Here is an 18,465-nt window from a genome sequence, read left to right as displayed (position 1 = left end):
CTGCTGAGTCAAATACAGTGATACCTTGTTTATAACTAGGCAATGAGGTTTTTTCCACGCTGTCCCTTAGTAAAGGGCACTCAGCTTTTGCTTGTCCATGTTAACCTCTTGTGTAAACTGGATTAGGCAAACCCTGATTGCTTGCATCAACCGGGACATTTAGAAGTGTTTGACCTTAACAAGGAATTTACTTTATGTATTTATGGAGATAGATTGAGAGAGATAAAAAATAGAGATGATTTCTTTTTAAAATGATAGTGCATTTTAAGCAAGTATTTGGAGCATTTCTTAACAGCCCTGAGAAGAAGCTATTCTGGTCTGCAGTGCAGCTCAATGCCACTCAGTTATTTCTGTCAGTCTGGTGTAAGGTGTAGGAAACCCTCTTCTGTGCTTCTTTCTGTAGCTGTAGTACACTGGTTTGAGGAAGATACCATGGGCATTGTGCCTGTGTCACACGGTGAAGAACATTTTCAACTTTAATTGAAGTGTGACCTGTATTTGGGAACCCAACCCCACATAATGCGGAGGGTAATGAGAGGGATATTTCAGTGGTGGGACGTGATTTCTTTGGCTGAAGCATCTTCTCTTGTTTCTCTTTCATGACTCATAATTTCTGCGGACAGAGTAACAGGATGCATTAAGAATGACTGAGGACTTGGACTGGTATAGAATTACTAGAGCTTTTTACCAGCAGGTACCTGGCTTGGGTTCTAGCCTAGCCAAAAGACTTGTGTCCTAGTGACTGCTCGGTGGCCTGCATGAACAGGGTAGGTGTTTGAGCCTTGTCCCAGCTCTGCTGTGAAGACTAGAAGTGCCAGTAGGAGGTAAAAGACCATGCAGAGAGGCCAGGAATTGCAAAGGCAACAAAGCTGAATTCGTGCTTTGAGAAGTCCCTGGGTACAGGAGGCCAGGAATATTCTGGTAAAGGGAACTTGTGTTTCTGTCAGCGTGCCAGTTACGTGGTTTTAGTAGTAGGCTCTCTCCGGTACCGGCGATCCCACTTCTTTCACAAGTATTCATGTCAGAAAAGGAACATAATGCCAGGATTGTGGGAAGAAAACTTCACTATTCTCAAGCACACCTTCTATTTTTAACTTGAAATTTCTGTGGTGGGAGCCTTTTTGCCGAGTAGTTGAGCGTGTCTGTACGTACAAACTAAGACTTGGTGGCTGTTTTATCTTGGGGATGGCGAGCTTCTCCACACAGAAGTGCAGTTTAGATCCCATTTACACAAGACATTCGCTTTGTTAGTGCATTACGAGGTACTAACGACACACAACATGCAAAGAAATAAACTTTCACGGGGTTTCTACGGAGACACCCTCTTGTGGGAAATGTGTGTTAGTGTGCATGAGGTTTCTTTCTTTTGCTTGTTGCTTTATGTCTTAGATAAACAATTGGCTCATTACCATACTTTGCCATTTCAGAACAATCTCCAGCAGCTACTGTGGTTGGAAATTGATTGCTTGGTCATTCTTTGTGTTCTTAGTCCTGAAGTTTGTGCCCTGTACTATTTAAGAGGTGCTAATTTTGTTGAAGAAACCTCTAACTATGGCCATTTTCTATGGCTTTCAAGGGGTAAGATTTTTTTTTGTTCGTAGCTGGTGAAAACCCTTGCAATTGTTACGCTGTAGGATCTGTTGCTCTTTGTTCTTTTCTTGCTGGTTGACTTTTCAAAGTTATTTGAACAGAATGGCTGTAGAAAACAGATGGTTATCTTGATCCTGGTTGTCACAAGTCAGAAAAATGTCACCTGTAAATATTTAATGAGCCTTTGTGCAACTGACCCAATCGAGAACTGAGCAATGATGCGGTTGCAGGAGTTGTGGCTTCTGGAACCCGGATCTGCGAGGAAAAGAGAGCACCTTTCCTTTGCCAAGTTTTCTGTGACTTAGTAGGCTTGTATTATTGCTAGCTTTTTTCTTTGATGGTTCAAGTAAGTGGTGTTTGTTTGGAGCTCTGCCTCAACAGCCTCCTCTGTCTTTGCTGGTTTAGTTTTCTGTGTGGGTTTTCTACATGTTTTTTTTTCTGTGTGGGCTTTCTGCTCCTTGCAGAAGGGCCAAAGAATGCTCAGTAAAAGAAAGCTGAGCTTTCCTCTCCCCTCAGCTTTATCTCTGCAAACAATAACCCTCCACCTTTTTATCTTCTTCTAGATTGTCGGTCAATTTTTGCACTGTCCTGCTGTGTGGGAGAGTTGAATTCAAACCCAGTTCAGAAGTCTGTTGCGAGGAAGTGGTTTTGCACAAAAGGAGAAACCAAAATGCTCTCCGAATTAGATGAGTTGGAACTTAAAAATACTACTAAAGCTGCTTTAAAAGGAGAGTTATGAAGTACGGAAAAAGGGCCTGGATTATCATCATGCTAGGAGCTATTGAAGTCTTTTTTTATTTATTTAAAATCCTCCAAGCAATGTGGGAAAAAGTTAGGAGGATAGTTGTGTCTGTATAATCTTCTTGCTTGTTTTGTGGTGCTTTCCACAGTGCCTGATTTCTGGTGTAGTGTCAGTTTGTGAGCAGCAACACACGACACGTTAGATTGCTATCCCATGTTCTGTATCAGGACATTGAATCGTTAATATTCTCTGGAAAGGATTAATTTCCTCCACTTTTGTCTCTTCGCTCTTGGTGCCCTGTATGTGCTACCAATTTTTAGCAGAAACTTGCTACTACAGATTTCTTTTCCCAAGAAGAACTGATGCTGGAGCACAAAAACTTCAGTGTGGTCTGTATGCTGTTAGTTGTCACCACACAGGGCGAATTGGCCATATTTCCTTAGAAAGTCTCAGGGAATTGTTTTAGGAATGTTGAAGCTCAAAAACGAGATGCAGCCTTGAAAGCTACTTTTAATAATATGGCAGGAACTAGGCAGGATGCCAGTTTGGGATACCAGTCACTAGTTGCCAATATTGTGTTTTATATTGGTGAATAGCCCCAGAAATTGATAGTCTCTGTATCAAAATATTTCAGTGGCCAAAGAAATCTTCCAAGATGCTTGTGAATACTCAGCAGCACTGTGTACCACAGCGGCAGCTGAGCCTCAGTACCAACGGTACAAGAGAGCCCCGGGGGAAGTGTAGAGGAGAGAGGAACACAATTTTACGTGATGCAGGAAGAGTGGAAGCCCTTGGGAAAAGCAGCACGCTGTTTACCCAGGGTGCCTAATTTCCCATCAGCGCTTTACCCAAGGGGGAGCAACAGACATATGTACTGTGCAACTTGTTCCCTAAATATTTCTTCCTGAAAAATGTGTTAGGACAAGAAAGTTCAGCCCAGCACTCTTGGTCAAATACCGGTCCTTACGAGACTCTGATCCTCTCAGCATGTTCAGCACATGGCGTTGCAGTCACCCAGTCAGCTCCATCTTTCTTCTTTTAAGGTGGGTTTTATTTTGTTGGCTTACAAGGCAAACATCCCTCTAGGCTTCTTACACGGGCAAAAGATTAATTTAGTGCCCCAGCCCAAAGAAATTCTCTAGTCATAGCAGTAATTTTAGAAGGATCTAATGTCAGCCAACGGAGTGATGGAGAGCCTTTTGTTAGATGGATTATCACAAGGCCGCAAAAGCTTTGAAAGTAAGAACACATCCAATGAAAACGCAGAGGTTTCTGTGTAAGGAACTGACCTTTACAAGTTTCATAATCTGCATCTCCGGACTGGCACAATGTAACTGCTTTGACAGTGCCAGGACACAAGAAGTTTGTACCTCCAGTCGGGCTTGCCAAAGTGGCAGGTAGCAATTCAGGCGGTAGTAATTTGGCTTTAAATGTTTTCTGTCCTGCTGAGGGCATATACTGGACTGACTTGTTTCACAATAACTTAACTCAACTTTGCAGGAGGTCTTTGGCTGGGGCAGTTAGGGATTTCCCCTTTATATTCTTCACCAAACAATGTAGCTTTTATTATAGTTGTTTTTTTTTTTAAAAAAAAGTAAAAAAAAAAAAAGATTAATAAATCTTAAAGGGACAGCCCCCCAAAAGTCACCATTATTTTTATATCGTCTCATTGCTTTTGTGCCTGAAGGGTTCTGGGAAGTCTCTTTGACTGTCTTCCTCAGAGGGCTAGTCGAGGCTCTCCTTGGCAAGGACTGTATCACTGATGCTCTGTGAGGGAATGAAAGTGGTGTGCCACAAGAGATGGAGTCTAAATGGGAGGTCTAGAAGAGAGAGAACGCATCAGGAAATCCAGTTACGACTCCTGCACAATGCAGCGTGGAAATGCCAATTAGCGTTGAACTGACCCACAGCAAAATGCATTGATTGAGTTCCAGGAGCTGAAATGAAGCCCTGAAGAACGCCCAATTTCTTGAATTGTGAAGATTTGGCTTTTTTTATATATTTTTTTTAAATAAAAAATATGATGAAATGTCAGCGTTGTCCTGGCTTGGCATAAAGGCAAGTCTTAAAATACCAGAATTTCCCATTGACTGGGGTTATTTTTACGGCTGGTTGATGAGCACCCTGGGAACGGCATGGGACAGGCAACGGGACGCTCTTTGCTGCCAGCCTCGAGGCCACACAGCCTTTTAAAGCGCAGTTCTTGGTAAAATTTCTGCTTTTCACAAGCCGAGTTCTGAGGCAGCGCTAATGGACGGGAGAGCCGGGCTCGGCCGCGTCAAACCCCGAGCGCTGGCCGGTTTTCACGCCTCTTTTTAAACAGAAAGGCCAAGCGACTGGCAACTCCAAACCCCCGCTGCGGTGTAGGTGATCCCAGCGCTGGGAGAAAGAGGGTGGCGGGGGGGGGGGAGTCTGCCGCGGCTGCTCTTCTCCCTGAGGCGAGGCTGGCCCCGTCCTCTGGCGGGCGAGGAACCGCCTCAGCCCGCTGCCCTAACCGCGGCTGGGGGAACGCTGGCAGGCCCAGCCAAACGGCTGGAGAAGGAGCCGCGGGCACCGGGGTAGGCCCGGCCGCCGCGCTCCGGCCCAGCAGCAGGCGCCGCTACGCTCCCGCCCCGGCCCGCCGCCCTCACACAGCCGAGGGGGCGGGGCGGCGCGCGGCGGCTGCAGTCTTGTCGCTACCGCGTTGGCTGGAGCGCCCGTCGCTCCCGCCGGCCCCGTGGCTCCCATTGGCCGCGCCGGGGCACGAGGGGTCTCCCCCCTCTCTACCCCTCACCCCGCCGTGACGCGCCGCGGGGAGACCCCGCCCACATTCCACAGCTGGAGCCGTGCGGGGGCCGAGCGCCCATTGGGGCGCGGCCCGCCGGCCGGCCGCACTCCTGGTTTCCGATTGGCGGATGGGGCGGCGGGGGCGTGGCCGGGCGGGGGCGTGGCGGGGCGCAGCTGGCGGAGTGACCCGCCCGCCCCGACGCCCGCACACTGCCGGACGGCGGTGGTGGGGACGCGGCTTCAGTGCGGCGCCGGGCCCGGGGAGCGGAGGGAGAGCGAGGGGCTCCCACTCCATGGGAGTGGGCGACGCGGCGTGAGCCGGCCGCCGCGGGTGGGCAGGGGGAGGCGGTGTGGGTGCCCCGTGTCTTGCGGCCGCCATGGAGGTGTGTGAGAGTGGCGGGGAGCAGCCGCCGCTGCCGCTGCTTCAGTGGGACCGCAAGCTGAGCGAGCTGTGCGAGCCCGCCGACCCCGACACCCTGCTGTGCCATACGGTGAGAAGCGGCGGGGGGCGCTCTGGCCGGGGCCTCCCGGAGGGCGGGGAAGGGATGGCCCCCGTGGGCGGCCACGTTTTGGGGGGTGGGGGTGGGCTGTGGCAGGGGGCATCGTACTGGGTGGCTGCCCCTCCCCCCCCCCCCCCCTTCGTTGGGGGGGTCAGTGCCAGGTGGCTGTTCGCTCGCCGCCATCTCTCTGGGGGCTGCCGCCCTGCCGGGCCTGGTTCCCCCCGGGGGAGCGAGGTGTCCGGGGCGGGCCTCGGGGCCGTGGGTCGCCCCGTCGGTTTGCGAGAGCCTATCCCGGGCCTTGTCGCCTCCCTGCGGGGGCAGCCCTACGCCCGGCCGGGGCTCCTGCTTCCCCCGCAGCACGGGCTGCTTCTCCCGAGGTCCCGTCGAGAGGTCACCGAATGCCTCTTCTTCCAAGCGAGACCCTCCAGGCGCCGTCCTGCTCCCTGGGCTCCCCCAGCGCAGGAAGGAAGTTACAGAAGCGCCCGGTTTGTCCCTGTAGCCTGGGACAGACGGATGGACATCGTGAAGCGAGGGGCTCTCCTTCCCCGGCGCCTGGTCTGTGGCTGTCGTGCCAGTGTCAGAAGTTGACTGTCCCACAGGCATGCTACGGGGGGGGGTGGGTGGGTGTCTTTTAAAGATGCTGATGAAATCCTTGCTTGAGTGGCTTGTAGGGCCGGCACATGAAGTTTTGATGATTTTTTTAATTTTTTTTTTTTTTTGACTGGAATCCCCATATTTTTGCTTGTGCAAAACACATAGCCAGGCCAATCCCAAGGAAATGCATCTTCGCCCTGCTCTCTTGTTTCTCTATTAATCTGGAGGCTTTTTGCAAGGAGAGATTAAACTTTATAAAGCTGTGTAGGTGTGAATCCGAAGTGGAAGTGAGCTGGACCGCTTTGGGGTGGTCCAGCTCATGGAGTGGGTGCACAGAAGACTCCTGTAGTCCAGCGTTTGTGCGAAGCCCAGTGTAGTTGTTGAACGTGTCCTCGAATGGAGACCCAGCATAATGTGGTGGTGGTGGTGACTAGCATGTGGCAGAGTCCCTGAGGAAAGGTGCTGGGCACGTGCCGGTGGGTTCTCTGCATTTCTTTCTTCCGCCTGAGGGAGTGAAGCGCAAACACACCCACTCCGCAGAGAGGGACCAACCTCTCTCTCTTCTCGTGGGAGCGGTGGTGATCCCACAGCACCGATGCCACCAAAGCACGTGGTGCGGTGAGGCAGCGTGCTGGGGCTGTGCGGAGATCGTGGTGTTAGTCTTGAAAGGCAAACAAGGAAAACCTTACTTGTTGTGTGCGATACGCGGTGGCCTTGCTGATCCGGGATCATGTCCGTCACACACTCCAAACCTCGTTTCAGCAGGAAGCAAGCCTGCTGCACGCGTGACTGTCTTCAAACATTGTTTGGCTTCTTTGTCTTTGAAAATTTTCGGCCCTTCTTGTGCAATGTGTGTCTTCTGGTAGATCTGGGGAAAAGCAATCATACGTTATGGTGGGTTGTGTGTTTTTTTTTTTTTTTTTTTTTAAAGAGCCGGCAGGTCCACTTAACAATGGAAAGCTCTTTCTCCAAACAGCTGTTTTCTTGTGTTGTTTTTTCTTTAACAAGACCCAGGTTTTTACTTTAACAAGAGGAATATTGTGAGTGACGTAAGAGGCTCTTCGGAGAGTGCTCCCGCTTGGATTTTACAGTTGTGCTGGGATACTTCCTCCTGCTTTGTTTGGATCCTTGTGATGAGAATGGAGTTGCCACTCTTAACTTTTGTTTTCTTCTTTAGTGTTCTCTTTTTTTTTTTTTTTTTTTTTTTTTTTTTGAATTAGTGCCCTGAAGGAGATCTTGCACTTGGGCTAGAACTTGTGGGTGTAGTGACATGGATGTTTGTGTTTTTTGCCCTATTTTAAGGAGCCTGGAACATGGTTTTAAGTATAGCTTGGCAAACAAAACATCCTGGCTGCCTGGAAGGTGGAAATGTGGTGCTTTTCCTCTGCCGTTTTCAAGTTTTATTGGGGATTTTAAGCTTCAAATGCTATGATGATGTGTGTTTTGCAAGAGGCGGTGCATCTGCAAAACCTTGGGCTGTTGGGCTGCGACTCCTGTTTGAGAGTAACCTTCTACCATTGGTTTGTTTGTGTGATTTTGTTTGTTTGGGTTTGTTGTTTTGTTTTGTTTTGTTTTTTTTAGGCGTTTAAGACTCCTTTAGACCACCTTAAAATCAAATAAAAAGTGTGAAATCAATTTAACTTTTTTGTTGTTTTTGGAATTCTTCTGAAAGAAGCTGTCAGTACAAAAAAAACCCCATAAAAGTAACAAAATGCTATGGATAAAGTAGGTGCAGTGGGGTATTAGGATCTTTAAAGGAAAAAAGGGAAATTTTCTGAAATCATGTGCTTTTACCCCTGCCCAGGGAATTATGTTTCTGCCAGTTGCACTTTTTCTTTTGCAAAGTGTCTCCTGCTGTGTGGATGAAAATACTGTGCTTAAGCAGGAATATAATGAAACACAAGTTCTCCATTTACCTCTGGCCAAAGCTTCATAGAATCATTTTTAAAAACAAAACAAACAAAACCTCTCTGGATGAAACATTTGTTCTTCTCCTGGCTTATGCTTTCCATGTGGGAGGACTGGTTTGACCCAGCTGGTTCTGCTGAGTCTGTAAACTTATTGCAGGGTGTTTCTGAAAAGATCAAGGTTATGAGGAGACCCTCCTACACTCTGCATGAGTGCCCACCACCACTGCTGTCATCCTTACGGTTGAGGAACACGTGCCCTGTGGCATCTTCTGGTCTTTGCACACTCCCGAGGTGTCCCATAGCTGGATGTGCGAGTCTGCGTTCAGGAAAACTTCTGGGTGGGCTTGGGAAAGGTGCCTAGGGTAGTCACTCAGCCCTAGGAGCGGGAGCTGGACTGGAGAGGGGGAGGAGGGAAACCTCAGAAGCAGGAAGAAGGATTTGTGCCCTTTGCCAGTCGGACCCATGTGCGTAGATGGGCAAGGGTGAGAATTCTGTGCCAGCTGCCTTTTGTGTATTTTAAGTTAAACTTTAACCTTTTTACCACCACAAAGGCTATTCGGGGGTCTGGCTGATTTGAAACTACTAGACAAGTGGGAAAGTATGCATACACTTAAAAACTCGACCTCTATTTTAAACTGTTCCAGCCTGCCTTAATTACCAGGGCTGAAATCCAGCCTCCCGGGGATTTAAATTTCTCTTTAACAGCTGATGACTTCACCAGCGCCTGGAGCAGCGTGAGGAGCAGTACCCTCCGCTCCGCTGTTGCTGTCGGTGATGTCATCGGCTGTGCTGGGAGAAACTGGGACCTTGAGGAGCTTAGCTCTGGCGTTGGCAGGCAGCAGTCCTTGAGGTGGCTCATTAGAGTCTTCAGGGTTTATAGTAGTCACCTGGATGCCAGATAGCTTTATAGCAGTTACTTTTCCAGAGTGGCTTAGTTTCCCAGCTAAGAAAAGGCTGAAAGCTTTCCCAGAGGTGTGTTCATGGCATATGTGACGTGTCTGCATATATAATATTCATATGCCCTGTAGCTTGTTATGATTGTGTGTAGGTAATACTGTACCCTGGCATTGCACAAGGTATTATTATTATTATTATTATTATTATTATATGCTTTTTCTTTTTCCTGGCAGTCGAGCAGAAAGGAAGCACAAAGCCTGCTGCCACCCAAAGGGAGCAGAAGCGTGGCCAGGTTGCAGACTCTTCACCTTCTTGCCGCTGCTCTTACTTCCTGTAACACGCAGTCGGGCTTGAAGTGGGAGAGCTCTGCTTGCCATCATGGGTCTCCGCTGGAGCTGATCCATGGCCCAGCTGGGATGGCATCTTCAGTGACAAATGCCTGAACTGATGCAGATGGATAAGTCTGTTGACAGACGTGCTGGGAAATGCCAACTACCTGTCCCGTTGCTGGAAGGCAGCTGAAAGGAAGATATTTCTTATGAGCCTTTGACATTTAAAAACTCCTTATTTAATACTGAGGAGGTAGTCTGGTTTTTTACCCTCATTTTCATGGTTATTTTAACACATTAGCTGCTGGCTGCTGCTTCCAGATGGTAGCAAAATGCAGGTGAATGTAAGTACGACTGTGGTCTTGGTATGGCAGATGTAGAACTGTACCTGTCCTACAGGTATGTGGGGACAGCAGCTGGCTTAAATACTTACAACTAATTCCCAGGTGTCACGTCCTGAGTGTCTTGATGATGAGTGGTTAACTGGAAGTATACTTCAAGTGCTAAGTAGCCCAAGTTGCTTATTCTTTAAAAAGCCTGACTATTGAACTTGAAGCTTATATGAAGAAATTGAAGTGCCTTAAATACCACGTTGCTGATCATAGAATCATAGAATGGTTAGAGTTGGAAGGCACCTCAAACATCATGGAGTTCCAACCCCCCTGCCATGGGCAAGGACACCTCCACTAGAGCAGGTTGCTCAAAGGCGCATCCAGCCTGGCCTTGAACACTTCTAGGGAAGGAGCATCCACAACTTCCCTGGGCAACCTGTTCCAGTGCCTCATCACTCTCACAGTAAAGAATTCCTTCCTAATATCTAATCTAAATCTCCCCTCTTTCAGTTTAAAACCATTACCCCTTGTCCTATTGCTGCACTCCCTGATAAATGAGTCCCTTCCCATCTTTCCAGTAGGCCCCCTTCAGGTACTGGAAGGCTGCTAGGTCTCCCTGGAGTCTTCTCCAGGCTGAGTAACCCCAACTCTCAGCCTGTCTTCACAGGAGGGGTGCTCTAGCCCTCTCATCATCTTCATGGTCCTCCTCTGGACTTGCTGCAATGTGTCTGTGTCCTTATGTTGGGGGCCCCAGAGCTGGACGCAGTACTCCAGGTAGGGTCTCAGGAGAGCAGAGCAGAGGGACAGAATCACCGCCCTTGACCTGCTGGCCACGCTTCTTCTGGTGCAGCCCAGGATGCGGTTGGCTTTGCAGGCTGCGAGTGCACATTGCCAGCTCATGTTGAGCTTCTCGTGAACCAACACCCCCAAGTCCTTCTCCTCAGGGCTGCCCAACCTGTATTTGTGCTGCCTCTGAGCAGTGTTTGAGCTCAGCAAGCCTGTTGCCATGTCGCTGGTGATGCTGTGGGCAGCTCAACCCTGTAATACGGGTGCAGCATAGGTCGGCATGAGCGGAGGAGGTGTCCCAGACCTTGGCAACCAAATTGCCTTCTCCCTGGGAAAGCAAAACCAAAGACATCTGCCCCTGAAGGGTAGCGTTCAGGGTTGTGATGGTCATCTAAGATGAGCTGGGGAAACTTTGAGCCAGCCTTGTTTCCTTAGATAAAAATTGCCCGTAACAAGCCTCTGAACCTCGCCGGGAGGTTGTGTGACTCATTTCCTCTGCCACAAAAATGATGAACGCTGTTACTTCGTGTTCTAATGACTTCTGCAGAAAGGCTGCCTCTGAATGAGCTGCCAGGGATTGCCTCTGATTTTTGGAGTACATGGCAGTGGCAATCGTTAATTTAAATGGATGACAGTGCTTCATTTTTGCAATCTATTTAATTAAAAGTTGTGGTTTCCACAGCATGTGTGGATGTGGAGCTGGCTGTATCTTATTTTGTGGTGGCTGCATGTATCTCTGTAAAGTCTGCTGTCAATATTGTTTGATCCAATTTTATTTTATTTTTCTTTATTTTTGTGAGGGGAAGGTACTTCATTTATTTGCGAGTGGGGTTTGGCCTGTTGCCCATTAACAAGAAAGCTGAAATCTCTCCTTTCTTCTCTGTACACCTGCATACAGAGGACCAGACAGCTAACTTCAGGTTAAATATTTGTACACTCAGTACTTTCAAGGATTTTGCCAAAATCCTCCAGCAAAGAAGGGAAATGTGAGAGTGAGATTTTTTTTTTTAAATAGTTGCATATGGACTTTGTACAAAGCAGTAGTGTTAAATTTTGAGAATTACTTTCTAATATTAAAAAAATAAAAATCAGGATCACAACTGGTGAACAGCAGTTAGTTGTATTCATTGCCTTACACTGAAAGGCATTCCCCCCCTTGTTTTCTTCCCAAATTTAAGTAAGAAAACCACTCCTGTTTGCGAAGGGATATGTCGGGTACTCTAAATAACCAACAGTTCCTCTACAAGCTGAGATAAACATGAGTGGGATACTTTAAAACTTTACCCTTCCATTTTCTGACAGTTAAAAATAGAAAAATAAGGGTATTGAGTTGCTGGCTGGTTTCGTTTGGGCTGGCTGCAACTATGTAGTGAAGTGCTTGATCTGCAGTGAGGACGGGAGCTGGAAAAAATGTTAGTCTGTCCTGGGACTGACTTTGAAGCATGGTAGATAAGAGTGAGCCAGAGTTTAATGTACGAAAACAAACTTTATTTTTTTTTTTTCCTGATGGACGTGACTGATCTGTGCTGTCCTCTGCAAGTGTTTCCTTACTTTGGAAAGCCAGTCATTAAGCATGGAGCAGGTCCTGCGCGATAGCGGGGGTAAAGGAATTTCATTCACGTTGTTACCAGACAGGGTTTTCCTGTGTCTGGAGTTGTTAAACTTATCTACAGGCATTGGGGGGAACTTCTGCTCTTTGCAGGTCTTTGTTCACGCTGTGAAAAATAGTTTCTTTGGAGGCTTTCATAGCTGGGGGTTAAGTTAGCTTCCACTCTCCGGGGTGGGTATGTGACCAGTTTTTTATTAAAGCAGTCTCACTTTTTAGGATCATCTGCATCTGTGGAGGAAGCCGATCTGACTAGCTGTGGACCCTAGATGGGGATGTGCAGTTTGATTTCATCTTTTTGTGTCCCTCTTGCTCTCTGATGCACTGACTTCAGCTGCAGCAGTTTATTTGCACCTTTCTTCTCCTCCTCTGCAAGTCTGCCTTCACGCTTTTGCTTGTATGCAGTGAGATCAGATCATCTTGATGCCAGCTGTGACAAATAAAATAAAAATAAATATAAAAGTAAAGCAAAGAGACCTTTGACCACTGTATCACTAGTTCTGACTGTCTCTTAGTTTGTCTCTGCTTCTTGCTGTGTGACTGTCACCTATACCACCACTTGGCAAAGCCACTTTATGTCCGAGCTGCCTGACAGATGCGGGAGGGCAGTAACTGCTGCAGAAGAAAATTTGCTTCAGCACCTTAGGAGCCACTGTGCACAGCAGTACCATGCTGTGGTGACACAAGACAGTGCCCCTGGGCTAGAGGGGCTTGTAAGGATCCCTTAATAGGCTTTTTTGCAGAGCTAAGCTGGGGCGGATGTGCTCAGCTTTGTTACGGGCAGGAGCAGGGGGATGAGCTAACATCTTGTCAGCATTGTGGCTTCCATGGTCCTGCTCCTGCAGGGCCTGCAGACCTACCCAGGGCGCCAAGTAAGGACTGAGGTGCCTAGCTTGGGCTGTGTCTTGCTGGCTACTCATCCCTCCAAAGAGCTGTGGGGTCTTTGTCACTGTGGGCTCATTTTCTCTCAGTGCCTCAGCTGCCAAGGTACCCCTGAGATACTCGGTTTTTGCTTTGAAACCGAAGAGATGGTCCTTTGGAAGTAACCCTCTGGCTGGGCAAGTTATCTTGCTGGCTTTGCGCTTTCAGATAGATGCTGCTTTTTTGTGCTTTATGCAAATATTGGTTATCAGGCTGTCCTTCAGTGCTGTCTGTGCTCCTTCTGCCCTGCGTTCCCAAAAGCTGTTTTCCAGTCACTTTGTAATACTTGGTTTAAACATCCATCATCTGTTTCCTCTGTCTTGGGCTGCTTCTCTCCCTTTTGGAGAAGGATCATTTTGTGGGTGAGACTTCAGCAATTATTGATAGCCAGTCAGATAGGGTGACTAACTGAGTTTGGTGGCATTCTTCACAGGCCGTATTGGCTGCCTGCCCTGCGCTTATGAGGTCCTCCAATTTTCTAGAGCAACTTCCTTTTCTCAAGGGCAGTGGGTTCTGCGTGGGTCCCTGAGGGGCTCTCTCACAGTAGATCTCTGCATCTGGTTTTTCATTTCTGCTGCTGCTCTCTATTAATCTCTCTCTGAATCATGGAGATGAGAAATCAGTAGGATCTGGGTGCCCTTTGGCTGCGTTTTTTCTGGGTGACAAGACCTGACAGTGCAGTTCTGCACCTGGATGTAACTGCAGGCTGTTGTGGCAGCTGCTGGGGAGCTCGTTCAGTTGTAAAATTACTTTCTTGCTAGAAATTAACTTTCAGGACTGTGAGTTCCCTGACACAGCTTACCGTGTAGCAGCCCAGGTACTGGTGCTGATGTGAGAGGGCAGGTAGGAATATTTGGCTGGAGAAAGGGTGGTGGAACCACATTTTGGGCTACAGGAATGCGCAGTGGGAATGATCTGGGTAGCTTTATGGGTTGTGCTTAGATGTAATCCTGCTGTCTCTGTGTGTGTGTGTTTATGTGATAGTAGTGGACTATTATTTGGACATCACTGGAAAGAAAGGGGATTACCTGGAGAAGGCAGTTGTTCAAGGATAGATAGGAAAAAATGTTGTTTGAGAAAAGTGTAGCAGAGAAATGGACAGACCTGAGGTTCAAAGAAACGCTGATGGTGGATCTGGTCGATAGTATCACCACTCCTGCGAGTGTTGGTTGGTGAAAAGTGGAGACTGTCTTCGGTGCTAAAGTGTTTGTCTTGTATGAAAGTGACAGAAACAGTGTGCGAAAGATAAACTTGGCTTAGGGCCACATTTTTCCTGGCAAATATGTTACCCTTTCACCTCACTTAAGCGAGTAATAGGCAGTAAGGGAGACAGGTCAAAAAAGGTGAGGTTTAATAAGGCATAGCAGAGGTGGGCATCGTGTCTGCTGTCTCCGATCTGAGATGCTGAGCTCTTTGTACCAGGGACTGTCATTTTCTCTTGGCTGTGAGCTGTCAAACATAGCTTGTGGCTGCACAAAAGAGAGTTGCTTAATTGAGTTGTATCAGTGCTAAATGTGTGCAGGAAGGATATAAATGCTCTGTCAAATAAGGAGTGCTCCCTCTCATGACGGTGAGTTGGGAAGCGGAGAAGGCAATATGAGAAAATGAAGAAAGACAGGCTAAATGGGATAGACCTGAATTACTAGAGCTGTCCCCATAGCTGCCATGTGTAGCTTAATAGTGCCAGTGACCTCTCTGTGTCTTGGAAACTACTCTTTTCTTTTTTTTTTTTTTTTTTTTTTTTGCCATCTGCTAACCAGCTTTCAATCTTCTCTATGTGATCTGGCTCTGCTGTGGTGACAAGCAAAAATCTAATGGAAAAATGTGACACCCACTTCATCTCCTTCCTCTCTGCCAAGGAAAAACATTCCACTGCAGCCGCGCTGGGGCTGGCTTTGTCCTTTCACGCAATCTGTTAGTCATATGGGGTGAGAAATAGAGGCCGGGCTGCTCTGGTAACCTCTCACGGATCTTTGGGCAGGCGCCTTCAGGAGCTTCAGGCCTCCTTCCTTGCAAAGTCTGATGTGTCCTGAGCAGAGATGCAGGAGGGAAGGGAGTTGGTGTTGGTGGAGGCTTCTCCCCTGTTGTGTAGGGGCAAAGAGCAATATTGCTGATATGCTTTAGTGGCTCGCCTGGAGCTGTACAGGCTGGGCTCGCTCCTCCTGCAGCTCTGCCAGGACTAGCCCTGGCTGTTTGGTGACGCCCTGGAGCACTCACTTCCCAGCTCTTGCCAGCATTGAGGTTGCCTGCCTCCGGGTTGTTCAGCCTGGAGAAGAGAAGGCTCTGGGGACAACTTATCCTTCCAGTACCTGAGGGGGACCTACAGGAGAGATGGAGAGGGACTCTTTATCAGGGAGTGTAGTGATAGGATGAGGGGTAATGGTTTTAAACTGAAAGAGGGGAGATTGAGATTAGATACTGGGAAGAAATTCTTTACTGTGAGGGTGGTGAGGCACTGGAACAGGTTTCCCAGTGAAGTTGTGGATGCCCCATCCCTGGAAGTGTTTAAGGCCAGGCTGGATGGGGCTTTGAGCAACCTGCTGTAGTGGAGGTGTCCCTGCCCATGGCAGAGGGGTTGGAACTCGATGATCTTTAAGATCTCTTCCCACCCAAACCATTCTATGATTCTAGGTAAAGTGTGTGCTCCCTTGTGTGAGATACGCTGATCTCCAATAGACAGTAGGATGGTCACTTGCCCTTGTTCTGCACCATAGATGTTGAGTGCTGCTCCTGATCTTGAATGTAAGCAAGGTCTTCAGCTGTGGCAATATGCTTTTAGGCATGTGGTGGCTTCAGAAGCAAGCAAAGCTTCTTTAAATTGCTGAGTTTTGAGGTATCCTGTTTAATTTTCCTTCTCCAAAGTTTGGATGTGGTGATGCGAAGGTCTGTAGAAAAGAGTGGAAAAAGAGCCAGGCTCCAGCACATCAGAGAAAATGGACATCAACTGAAGTGGGAGAGGTTCAGACCGGCAAGGAAAAATGGCTTTGCTGTGAGGACAGCTGAGCCCTGGAGCAGGCTGCCCAAGAGATTGTGCCATCTCCTTCCTTGGAATTTTTTAAGACCTGGCTGGATAAAGCCCTGAGTAACCTGGTCCGAGATAAGCGCTGGCCCTGCTTGGGCAGGAGGCTGGGCTAGAGACCACCTGAGCCCCCTTCCAGCTGGAGCTGTGCTGTGCTTCCTTCCACTGCAGTCCTGGACCCAAGGCACAGCCTTGCTCAGGTTTAGGTACGGCATTGCTAGGCGGTACTCTGATCCCTGAATTTTTCATGTCCCCATTAAATGGAATCACGGAATTGTCAGAGTTGGAAGGGACCTCTAGAGATCATCTAGTCCAACTACCCTGCTAAAGCAGGATTGCCCAGAGCACATTGCTCAGGACTGCATCAAGGAGGGTCTTGAAAATCTCCAAAGTAGGGGACTGCACGACCTCCCCGGGCAGCCTGTTCCAGTGCTCTGTCACCCTCACCGTAAAGAAGTTTTTCCTCATATTTAAATGGAACTTTCTATGTTCCAGCTTGTGCCCGTTGCCCCTTGTCCTATTGCTGGAAACCACTGAAAACAGAGTCTGGCTCCATCCTCCTTCAACCCACCCTTTAGGTACTTGTAAACATAGATAAGGTCTCCCCGACTGAGTGATTGAGGCCACTTGCTTTTGCTGAGTTTTGTGAGGAAACTGCTGTTTCTTATGACCACATTTTCACAGAAGCAATGTTTTTGGAGGTTTTTTTTTTTTTTGCAGTTCTGGTTTGGTTTTACTGAAATGGGGAGAAGGAAAGCTGAGCTCAGTTCCTGCTGTCCTGAACAAATGCATGTTTCTGTGCGTACATTTTCCTTCTGTGCAGCACAAGTGATGCGCAAGTGGTGTGTCGGACTAGTGGTTTGTTTATGCACCCATAATATTTTGAAGGATTTTCTTGATAAAATTCTGGGTGCCTTACCTGCCTGCTCTCCTGTCATATGATAGGACTGTATGAGAGCTTACCCCATTTGTTTCAAGGCTGTTTGTGCAACCTCACACCTATAAGGATTGGCTACTACCTGTGTTATTTCCTTTTTGTGGCTAACTCTGAAACTGTAGGTGTGGGAAGAGACCACCCTGTCTAGTAGCTCATGTGAGTAGCTTGGAGGGGGTTTTGTAGACCTGAAACCTGAAAACAGCCAAGAAAAAACCCCAACAACCCGAGCCCTGAATACCAAGCAGGTCTCTGTTCCTTCACCCCTGCAGTCCTAGAGCAAATTTTGTGCACAAGGGGAAGCTTAACCTCAGGCTGCTTTTTTCCCAGGTTATTCTGTTGGCTTCACTAATCTGCTTGCAATGTTTTGATTTTGTGTGGGTTATCTGAAAGCATGTGTATTCTCTTTTATGGAGCTTCTGGTACCCACAAAAGAGATTTGTGTGAGTAATGTGTAGAGCCAAAACTTAAGAACAGTAAAGAGCTGATCTCTTCCTCCAGCTTTTTTCACAGCAACAGCAGTGATATGACTGTTGCCTTTGGGGAGGGCTTGTGATGTCACAGAATTACAGACGGGATGAGATCTTCTGGAGGAACCAAGACTAAGAAGGTCATTATTTCTTGCAGCCAGATACCTGGCTTTCTTGGATCTGCCCTGGCTAGCAAAGGGTGAAGACTGAGGAAAATATGACGTCTAAACTGTCTGCTTTCATACCTCCTAATATGAGGCAGCGGCTGACTTTCTGCAAAACATCTGTCTTTCTCATCACGGGTGGAACTGGCCTAGTCATCAGCACTGATGGTATGTCTTGCTCCAGCTCCTCAGTGCCGCAGCTCCTTTCCCCTCCTCTTTTCTGCTGTCGTCCCCCACCCCCCCAGCTGTGTGCTTGATTCAGGGCTGGGACTGGTGTGGTGTTTGGGCAGGCTGCTAAGCTGTAGGTTTCAGAGAACAGGCATAAAGCATAGAGTTATTTTTTTAAAAAAAAAAAAAAAAAAAGAAAAGATAACCAAACTGACCCCACCTACATAGATTCATAGGTTGGTCCAGGCCGGAAGGGACTTCCAAAGGTCATCTAGTCCGACCTCCCTACAGTCAGCAGGGACACCCCCAACTAGACCAGGTTGCCCAGGGCCTCGTCAAGCTTCACCTTGAATATCTCAAGGGAAGGGGCCTCAACCACCTCCCTGGGCAACCTGTTCCAGTGTTCCACCACCCTCATAGTAAAGAACTTTTTCCTAATATTCAATCTAAATCTCCCCTTCTCCAGCTTAAAACCATTGCCCCTCGTCCTGTCACTGCAGGCCTTTGTAAACAGACCCTCCCCAGCCTTCCTGTAGGCTCCCCTCAGGTACTGGAAGGCCGCTATGAGGTCTCCTCGGAGCCTCCTCTTCTCCAAGCTGAACAACCCCAGCTCCCTCAGCCTGTCCTCATAGCAGAGGTGCTCCAACCCCCTGATCATTTTAGTGGCCCTCCTCTGGACCCGCTCCATCAGGTCCATGTCCTTTCTATATTGAGGGCTCCAGACCTGCACACAGTAC

The 18,465-nt window shown here is 48.2% G+C and overlaps 1 protein-coding gene across 2 annotated transcripts in view; it reads left to right on the top strand.

Annotated features, from left to right (window-relative positions):
• The first annotated feature begins 5,305 nt into the window (after nt 1-5,305).
• Nucleotides 5,306-18,465, top strand: part of CREB3L2 (cAMP responsive element binding protein 3 like 2) — an 84,250-nt gene continuing 71,090 nt past the window's right edge. Inside the window, exon 1 of one of the 2 annotated variants that reach the window (XM_074168042.1) lies at nt 5,306-5,589. In XM_074168042.1, the coding sequence (XP_074024143.1) occupies nt 5,476-5,589 (114 nt within the window). In that variant the 5' untranslated portion in view covers nt 5,306-5,475. The remainder of the gene's footprint in view (nt 5,590-18,465) is intronic. The other variant, XM_074168041.1, reaches the window with a different exon arrangement.

The sequence above is a fragment of the Numenius arquata genome, chromosome 2, assembly GCF_964106895.1.
Source record: "Numenius arquata chromosome 2, bNumArq3.hap1.1, whole genome shotgun sequence".
NCBI lineage: Eukaryota > Metazoa > Chordata > Aves > Charadriiformes > Scolopacidae > Numenius > Numenius arquata.
The sequence above is the reverse complement of the archived record's forward strand: the minus strand, read 5'-3'. Positions and strand labels throughout refer to the sequence as shown.